This window comes from Aedes albopictus, chromosome 3 (assembly GCF_035046485.1).
Source record: "Aedes albopictus strain Foshan chromosome 3, AalbF5, whole genome shotgun sequence".
NCBI lineage: Eukaryota > Metazoa > Arthropoda > Insecta > Diptera > Culicidae > Aedes > Aedes albopictus.
The window spans coordinates 377,454,140-377,464,239 of record NC_085138.1 but is presented as its reverse complement, the minus strand read 5'-3'; the positions used below and the strand labels follow the sequence as shown (position 1 = coordinate 377,464,239).

The 10,100-nt window shown below is 36.8% G+C and overlaps 1 protein-coding gene across 2 annotated transcripts in view; it reads right to left on the bottom strand.

Annotated features, from left to right (window-relative positions):
- Positions 1-556: 556 nt before the first annotated feature.
- The window catches only part of LOC109409885 (serine/threonine-protein kinase ULK2), a 140,673-nt gene continuing 131,129 nt past the window's right edge, over positions 557-10,100 (bottom strand). For both annotated transcript variants that reach the window (XM_029875217.2, XM_062855765.1), the window contains one exon: positions 557-10,041. In XM_029875217.2, the coding sequence (XP_029731077.2) occupies positions 9,974-10,041 (68 nt within the window). In that variant the 3' untranslated portion in view covers positions 557-9,973. The remainder of the gene's footprint in view (positions 10,042-10,100) is intronic.

Sequence of the window (10,100 nt, the reverse complement as noted above, 5' to 3'; positions counted from 1 at the left end):
GATGAAATATCTGTCTGCTATGACGGAAATTAGCGCATATGACGAAGGTAATTTTAACCCAACGTACTTGACAGTTTTCCCGAAATAGTTATTTGATTTTGCTTACCTATATCGGTATCACCATCAAGTCGACGATCATCCACTCTTCGAATTCATCACATTTACTGCGCCGCCTTTCAGGTGTTCAATGAAGTGCTGCTCCCACCTTGCCTCACTCTCGCTGAACTCCTTGTATAATTTCCGTGTTTTTTCAGGAACATCATTTTACACGATAACTTCTGAATTCTAATAATAAGTAAATTTTGACGTGAAAGGTAATTCAAGTTGTCACATTGGACAGTGTTTGTTGTTTTTGATTCTATTTTTAGTAACCGCTTGCTCATCAACTCAAATGACTAGTGGATCTTTATATAGAGTTCGTTATCATATGATAGGCTATCTTTCATCGACCCAAATTTAAGTTAGATTACACCCTGATAAGAACACTACATGAATACCGCAATTTTTGACCGAGCCAGGGACTAGTTCGGATCAATCATTACCCCGCAGCAGGATGTTACATTTTATTACAGTTTTTTTTTTTGCTTTATTATTGATTCACGAAGAATGTTATCGTTTTCAGTTTTCCTCGATAGACATATCCTCTAACGTATGTTTCTTTTGTTTTCTTTTTGCTGGATTGGTTGTAGTTTCTTTTCTCTATTCATAATATTGGGTTATCTTTTGTTCTACATTTGTTTTCCACTCTGTTGTTGGGTATATAATCATTTTTTATCCCGTTTCTGTTTTTTAATATTTGCTCACTTTTACTGTTTTATGGTCTGACTTGTTGCACTCCGGCTCTGAAGAGGGGCCTTCTCTTCGTCTTCTCATGTCAGTTGAATAATCTCTCTTATATAGGATAGATGGGTTGTATGGTATGGTTCATTGTCACGGACCCGATGATGATGGTTAAGATTAAATTTGTCTTACGTGCTAAAGTGTTAGCCTTCCCCGTCGGCAGGCTGCAACTAAACAGTGTTGTTGTTGTTGTGTGTATCGGATTGCACTTTTGCATTCCGTGGAGGTGTCTTTGAATCATGTTGGATTATCTTAACGAGAGAGTATTACAAAGATCACCCCAATGGCGAGATATTCCATCTCGACTCTCATTTGCTGTGTGTTGCGATTAAATTTGCTATTTCGTTATCTGTTTTGGGGGAGTTGGTTTAATTTAAATATTTTTGTACTTAGGTACTACGTTATACTTTATCATATTGGTATGGTTGTGATGACTTCTCCGGCTAGGCATTTTAGCCACTCTCAGGAGATGACAGATGTATAAACCGAAAATTTGGGACACTACGCTTGAACAAAGGTGTAACTGGATCGAAATGCTTCTGTTTTAACCGAACAAACAAAACGCTTCGACAGCTCAGTTTACATAGATTTGTCTTCTTGAAGATTCCAACCCGTTGAAGCACTTCCATTGTGATCGCTTGCGTATAAACAGGTGATAAGCCGAAACTGAATGGTGGTATGTCATCACTCCTACTCAACTGTTGTCCCTATAAAAAGAACCCTCTGCGCGGGGAACTATTTCAGACAATCGAAATCGTCCATCATAAAAGGATGAAGCATTTGCGTCAGTCGAACAAAGTTAGAATGATCATGCAAAAAAAAAAACCAATCGGCCATATTGCAAAGGAGCAAATGTTCTCGAAAAACTTCTGAATTTGGCGTCATCATTGTCAAAGTTTGTTGGAAGCATGGCGATTCGCGATTTTGTAATAGCTAACACGTTTTAAGCAAACTAGGGAACATTAAAAAGGAAGCTTTTGTTGCTACTGATGTGTACAAATGATGGTTATGTTTTCTGTTGAAGACCCTGCCCTCGACTTTTGACAGAATCTTTCGAAACTGATTCTGTTAGTATGTAATGTGTTAACACAATGATCAATCCCCATTCATTTTCTAACTACAGGTCGGAATCGATTATCCGCAGTCAGGTTCAGAAGCTTTCGAAACATAACTAAGGAACGGAATATTCTGCTAAGCTGAAATTTCGACTGATTACTAACCAAGGCTGGTTTGATAAAATGTCAAAAAATCAGCTTTTTACAGCATTTCGTTCCTCAGATGTATGTCTGAAATGTTTTAGATCTCGACTCCGGATAATAGAGTTCGACCTGTTTTATATATTGGTACAGTTTTGATTTCATAAAGCGATTACACGAATTCATTATCATTCCGAAAGTATTACTAATTGAAGAAAATTTGAACAAAACGCCCTAGAGGTTAAAGGATGGAATTCCCCTGAATAACCATCTCTACAAACCCCTTGTACCAGTATTCTTATTATCTGAAAATCTACGCCACATTCTTGATTTCAGACCATTCCATAACCAAAATCCTAACTCCTTTCTATTTACGAGGGAATCGGTGAGTCGCTGGCATCTCGATAAATAGATGTTATCCCATCTCTACTATCTCTTTCCACCCTTGTAATGCAGACTGGGCAACGCTCTTAGCAGGTTGATTCAGGTATTCCCAATTGTGTTTCTTTTCGTTTCAGAGAGACAGAGATCAATGGCGCTTAAAAGCTCAGGCTTGTTAGCCAGGACACAGTAAAAATGCCTGTGCCTCATCCCTGAAGTAAAAAGACCCATGGAGTGACATAAAATTTCTTAGCTACGTCACTCTCAACATTGGTGTTTTAATATAATACAACACTCATATCCTTTCCTAGCCTCATAACGGAGAAGATGGGCGTGGCCGGCAATGAAAGTTTTCATGTCTTTTCTACTTCAACCTCCGATTAAGTAGCTGTTCTTTCCCTAACAGCGTTCCATAAGTAATCGGAGTGGGAGCAAAAAGTTTTTAAAGAATGTTACAGTTACAGGACTATTCGAAATGAGCAGTTTTAAAGACAGTGGGTTTGTATATTGGCAAAAATAAAGATGCGGTGCCTTTGAATAATTCTCATTTCTTCCTGGCCGAACTTCGGAGAGAAATGTGAGGGAAATTTTACTTGGAAACTTGTAGGAATTTCTGAGTATGTTGCAAGAGAAATTTACAAATGTCCCTTTTGCAGATCTTCATAACGAATTATTGACGATAATTTAGTTTCTAAAATATCTCGCTCAACTCTTGACACAGGATCAGGATCGGGAATTTCGATAATGATTTGTTTGTGGATTCCACAAGAAAATTCTTCCAGAATTCCACAAGGTGCTGTCCATAAATTATACGTAGACTTTATTGGTCATCTCAGACCTCCCCTCCATCCCCCCCTCAAGGATGGATCTGTTTTTTTATGGGTCGTAAACTTTGGCCAGATCTCCCCAACACCCATATAATAGTCCACGTAGCTCATGGAGAAACTTATGGATTATTAAATTTACAATAGATGGGCATTTCTTGTGCTACTCCATAGTTCGTTTTCAGAATTTTTCCAGGTATTCCTCCTTATCTTCAGGCATTTCTGCAGAAGGAATTATTCCTTTGCATTTCTCCAGGAAGTTTTTGAGAGATTTCTCAAAAGATTCTTCCCAAAGTTCTTCCAGGGGTATCTACAGAAATAACTTCAGGTATTCCTATATATATTGCTTTATGAATTCCTCCGGATATTCTTCAGAAATTTTTCCAGAGATTTTCTCAGAAATTCTTACATACATTCTTCTAGGAATTTATGTATTGTTGATATTTCTTTAAGTATTCTATTTAAAAATTATTAAGAAATTTATCTAGAAAATCTTCCCGGAATTTCTTCACAAATTTTTATAAAGGGTATCTTCAAGAATTACACTCCTTCTGAAATTTTCACAGGGTTTCTGGTCAGTGAATCTTCCAGTTCTTCCTTCAGAAAGTGTTTCAGGATTTTTTGTCAGGAACTGTTCTAAAAATTTCTCAAGAAATAAAAAACAATCCTCTAGAGGGTTAACTTTAGGGGTTGCTTTATAAGTTACTCCTGTGATTTATTTATGCCCGCCAGGAATATCTCTAGAAAAGAAAAAAATCCTTCATGATTTATTCCTTTGGCATTTCTTCAAAAACTCCGTTTAAAAATTCAGAAGAGATTTGTGTTTTAACATTTCTCTAGGAATATTGCCAAAAATTCACAAAGGTATGTCTCTAGAGATTGTTTCATAAATTTCTCCTGTAGTTTATTTAGAGCTATTGTTTTTTTTTTCTAGATATGCCACCGGTAATCTTTAAGGAATGACTCCAGAGATTCTTCTTTCTTAGGATTTTTTATTTGGGATTTCTTCAGGAATCTCTCCAAAAAAATCTCAAGAAATTCTTTTAGCTGTTCCTACATTTCTCAAGACATTATTTTAGGAAATCTTTCAAAGGTATCTGCAGGAGTTCATCCAGGTATTCTTTAAAATGTTCCTCCTCCAGGAATTGCTTCACAAATTTCTTCATGATTTTTTTTTCTGAAATTTCTACAGGGCTTTTGGCCAAGAACTGCTTTATAACTTTCTCAGGAAATAAAAAATAACCCTTCCTATGACATTTCTTCAAGAACTACGTTTAAAAATTCGGAAAGAGATTTTTTTAGAAACTCCTCCAGGGATATTTCTAAAAGTTCCCAAAGATATATCCCTAGGGGTTCTTCATAGAATTCCTCCTGTGATTTGTTTAGACCTGCCCTGAAGTTTAATTCCAGACATTTTCTCTATTTTTTATGAGATTTCTTCATAAATCTCTCCAAAAATATCTCAAGAAATTCTTCTTGAAGTTCTAAGTTTCTCAAATTATTCTTTTAGAAATTCTCTCAAAGATATATGCAGAAGTTCTCCCAGGTGGTATTCCTTAAAAGATACTGCCTCTAAAATTTCTGCAGGGTTATTAGTTAACAATTCTTCCAATGTTTTTTTTTTAGTTTTATTAATGTGTATTTTGATATTATGCTAATTCTACACTGCTTCCAGTGCCAACTTTAAAAATAACTTCAGGATTTTAACGGGGAACTTCTTCATAAATTCACAAGAAATAAAAAAAATACCTCTAGAATTTAACCTTTTACTATTTCTTCAAGGACTCTATTTAAAATTTGAAAGATATATTTTTAGAAATTTCTCCAGGGATATTTCTAAAAGTTTCCAAAGATATTTCTCTAGGAGTTGGTTTATAAATTCCTCCTGTGGGTTTCAGAAATTCCACTGGTGATCCTTCAAAAATGACAACAAAGATATTCTCTGGAATTACTTCCTCAAGACACTATTTTTTTGGATTTCTTCAGGAAAACTCAAGAATTTGTTCTAGAAGTTCTTGAACTTCTCAAGTTATTCTTTTAGGAATTCACTCAAAGGCAACTTTCCAGGAGTTCTTCCAGGTTGTATTCCTTGAAAGATACATCCTCCAGTGAATCCACCAGGAATTCCTTCACAAATTTCTTCATGAAATCCTCCAGGAAATCTTCCTGAAATTTCAGCAGGGTTTTTGGTCAAAAATTCTTCCAGCCTTAACTTTCAAAATAGCTTCAGGGATTTTCAGCCAGTAACTTCTTCATAAATTTCTCAAGAAATTTAAGAAAAAAAATCTAGGATTTATTCCTTTGGTATTTCTTCAAGAACTACGTTTAAAAATTCAAGTTTTTTTTTTCATAAATTCCTCCAGGGATATTTCTTAAAGTTCCCAAAGGTATTTCTCCAGCGATTGCTTCAAAAAAATTTCCTGTGGTTTTCAGACAATCCACCGGTAATTCTTCAGCAATGACTCCAGAAACTCTTTCAGGAATTACTTCCGCAAGAAACTTTTTTTTATTTCTTCAAAAAAACTCCAAAAATTTCACAAGAATTTTTTAGGAGTTCCTAAATTTCCCAATTTTTTAAAAATTCTTTCCTTCAGGGAATTGTCTGAGAATTCCTTCACAAGTTTCTTCATGAATTTCTCCAGTAATTCTTATTGAAAATTCTGCAGATGTTCCTTCATAAATTCAAGCGTGGACTACTGTAGAAATTGCTACAGGATTTTTTGTCCAGGAAAGTCCAAAAAGTACTCAGCAAATTATTTCTAGTTTGTAATGAAATCTGTCATGAAATAAATAGAGCCAATCATAAAAAAAAATCTGTCAGTCAATTCTTTTGAACATTTCTTGTTCTGTGGTGCACAAGTTGTAAGACGTGCCTTTCTTCAATACATTGTTACATAGTTGTCACAGAACGAGTCAAACGTTTCAACAAGGTTCTACCCCATGCACAACAATCGCCAGCTCGATTTGCAGTTCAATCGTTCGCGACGAGCAAAGTTCGGACTGATTTATTTTGTAAAGAGCTTCCGTAGCATAAGCCACTCTAAGAGTCCTGTATTTTGTCAAAGGAATGAAACGTTTCTTGAAATGTTGTGTAGCTCTAAATAAAGCCAGCAAACCTGCGTTTTCAATTGACTGCAATTATCGTCTCCGCGATAATCAGGACTATGACATGGCGACCGCGACACAAACCTGCAAATCTGGAAATTATTAAAGAACATCAACAGTTTCTTACAAAAACGAGCGGAACGATATGATCCTGGCCTTTCCGATGGGTACTAGTAAACTCTGGGAAAAACCTGTGATTTTTAGAACTCTTTTAGGAATTACGATTTTTTTCAGAGATATGTTTAAGGATTTGCTTGGAAATCCAGAAAACTTTTCGAAATTTTTTAGAAGATTTCTCCCGAAATTCAATCCAGTGTCTTTTTTGTATTCTTTCCATAATTTTCTCTAGGATTTCGACCACATAACTTCTTGACATTCTTACGTTTCTTACAGAATTTTTCCCGAGATTTCTTCTTGAACTCTTCCTGGAAACTTACCGGAGGTTGTTAAGGTATTTCTTCCAAGATCTCATCTACGAGTTTTCTTGAGTTAGCTCCCAGAGTTTCTTCTGGAAATTTCCACTGTTCTTTCCGAAATTCTGAGTTTTTTGCTGGTATTTCTGTGAGAGTTCCTTTTGAAATTTCTGTTGAAGTGTTTCACGGGATTTATGCAGAATTACCTCCTGGATTTCTTTCAGAGTGTTTCCCAGCAATAATCCCAGAATTTATCGAGGGTTTCCTTCCGGAGATCCTAAAAAAATATTTTCAGAATTTCTCTAGAAATTTCTTTTAGTGGGGTTTCCAAGATGGCTTCCCAACAATTTCTTCCAATACTTATGAGAGACTTCTGCAGAAGTCTTCTAGGGACTGCTAAAAAAATTCGTCATTTCTCCCATAGGTTTTCTGAGACGTCCCAGTTTCTTTTTCGGATTTGTCTTTCTATTTAAAGAAATTTCTGCAATGGTTATCCTCGAAGTTTCTCTCGAGGCTCCAACTGGATTCCCTCGAAATTCTAAAAGATCTCTCACGAAATCCTTAAAAGATTTCCCTCGAATTCCAGAAAGGATTTCCCTCGAAATCTCAAAAGGACTTCCCTAGAGATCCTTAAAGGATTTCCTTCGAAATCTCGAAATTTCTCTCAAAATCCTTGGATGATTTTCGTCGATATTCTGAAAGGATACCCCTTAGAATCTTGAAAGAATTTCCCTCAAAATGCTGAAAAGATTTCCCTTGAAATCCTGGGTGAATTTCCCCTTGAAATCCAGGAAGGATTTCCCTCCTTGGCGGAATTCCCTAGAAATACTTGGAGGAATTTCCTAGAAATCTTTGGAGGAATTCCCTAGAAATCCTTGGAAGAATTTCACTCGAATGATGATGATGATGATTTACTTGAGAGGATTTCCCTCGAAATCCAAGGAGGATTTCCCTTGAAATCAAGGAAGGTTCTCAATGAAATCCTGTAAGATTTCCCTCGAAATCCAGAGAGAATTCCCCTCGAAATCCAGAGTGGATTTCCCTCGGAATTCTAGGATAATTTTCCTCGAAATCCAGGATGAATTTCCCTCAAAATCCTTGAAGAAATTTCCTCGAAATCATTGGAGGAGTTTCCACGAATTCCTGAAAGGATTTCACTCGAAATCCTGAAAAGAATTCCTCCTAATCTTGCAAAGATTTTCCATCGAAATCCGATATTTCTTTGGGAATTCATCACAATAAAATTCGAAGACAATCTCATGAATAATTCGGAGAAAAAGTCCTGGAAAATCGTAGAAAGAACTTCATTAGTTGAAGAAAACCCAAAAGGAACACCCAAAGGAATTTCGGGACAGTTTTCGATAGAGGTTGTGGGAAAAACGGTGAGAGTAATTCCGGTAAAATCTCTAAGAGAAATCTCAGTAGGATCACAGTAAAAAGTCTCGGGAAAAATTGGAAAAAGTGGAAAGAAGTGTTACGGTTTGGCTTCACAGTCTCAAGGGGAATGAAAAACACTAGTTTTGATTATTCCCGACGTTTCGGTCCGTTTCGGACCTTTATCAAGAATTCAATCTTTAAGGAGGTCTGATGAAAAACAGTTTTGCTAAACTTAAAAAGTCATACGTTCGTTTAGTTTAAGTTTGATCGAGTATGGACACTTTCGACAATCAACACCCCGCTAAAAGCGTGACCTACTTTATGGATCGCCCCACTTAAGGCGAAACTGGAAGCATTTCCTCATTTTTTTGGTTTTTGATTTTTTATTAAATAACGAAGCAATATTTTCAAAATCGGTTTTCGTGCACATGTAGAGTATGGATCAAGGTACCTATCTTCTGATTTTTTTTAGGTGGAAAATGTTTTCCATTTATGCAGAAACTATTTTTTTGTGAAATTTTGTTCAAAAATGGTTTCTGCAAAAATCAAAAACATTTTCCACCGCAATAAAATTCAGAAGATACCTTGATCCATACTCTACATGTGCACGAAACCCGATTTTGAAAATATTGCTTCGTTATTTAATAAAAAATCAAAAACCAAAAAGTGAGGAAATGCTTCCAGTTTCGCCTTAAGGTGAAACGGGACGCCGTGTTATTTTTCCTATCTTGCCTCTCTTTCTAACAATTTGCCTCGCGATTTTGAAGATGGTAATCTCGAGTTCTATCGCACTGAAGATGCTGAAAAACAATCAGCATATGCACTGCAAGTGAGCATACACAGTGATAGGTTTTTGTTGCAAAATATGAAGTAGAATCTGAGATTACCATCTTAGTAGCAACAGAGCAATGGCGGATATTTCCCCGACCGTCCCGTCCGCCCTTAAAAATACATTCGAAACGATTCTGCAATTCGCATGATGACTGTATGACAATTGACTTAATACCAATCAAAAAATGAATGTGGGATTTATGAGACGGTAATATCGCTGAAAATGTACAGTCATCAGTCAGGGGAAGAGTATCTTAAGCTATCTCTTGCGACTATTAACATGGAGGCGCTACTAGTATTCTAAATTCAAATCGGCTACTACTGAAGCCAAGGTACTGCGAATTTTACAAAAGCCAGTTAAGCTTTAAAGCTACTTCTGTACAATTTCGCAAATAACTTTTTTCCTTTAAATTTAGTAACACATCATGAACCAACGTTTATCCTTACCGAATTTTACAATTTACCATTTTTCATTATAGCCAGCCATTCCATTTTGATTGATACTTCTAAAAATGCGTTAATATGAAGTTATTTACAGCTAGGTTTTGCTCGGTACACTGATGAAAGTAATTCGCCATCGCTTCCAAAAAACTTTCTTCCAATAATGACTACCATCCACAATGTGTAAATCAACTAATAAATAAATCCTACCGCACTTCACAAATCTCACACGTCTAAATCGAGCTGCACGTTACACATTCGCCAGAACTTCCCTTTGAAGTTCGTTTTCCATAGTTCCACACGTTTCAAACTCACACGATCGCTATCGTAGCTATATAGCATAAGAGGTACTCACTCATTCACGCTCATTCACATAACTCTCTGATTAATAATATGTTTAGGTGACGGCGACGAGCAGACGTCGCGCTCAGACCGCACCCCAACTGGCCGGGGTGCCAATAGATGCCGTCACGGCAGCAGCAGCAGCAGCAGCAGCAGCCGCAGGAGCATCATCTAGTCAGAAGATTTTCGACAGACGTCTTCTGAGCGTCTGCAGGGCGCTAGTTCAAGACCGCTCGTAGATGTAGCCCTGCTGCTGCAGGATGTACAGGCGCTTCTCGACGGCGTCCTTGTCTGTGGGATAGATGATGGACGATTTCCATGATTACTAATAGTGTAAGGAGAAGAGTTGA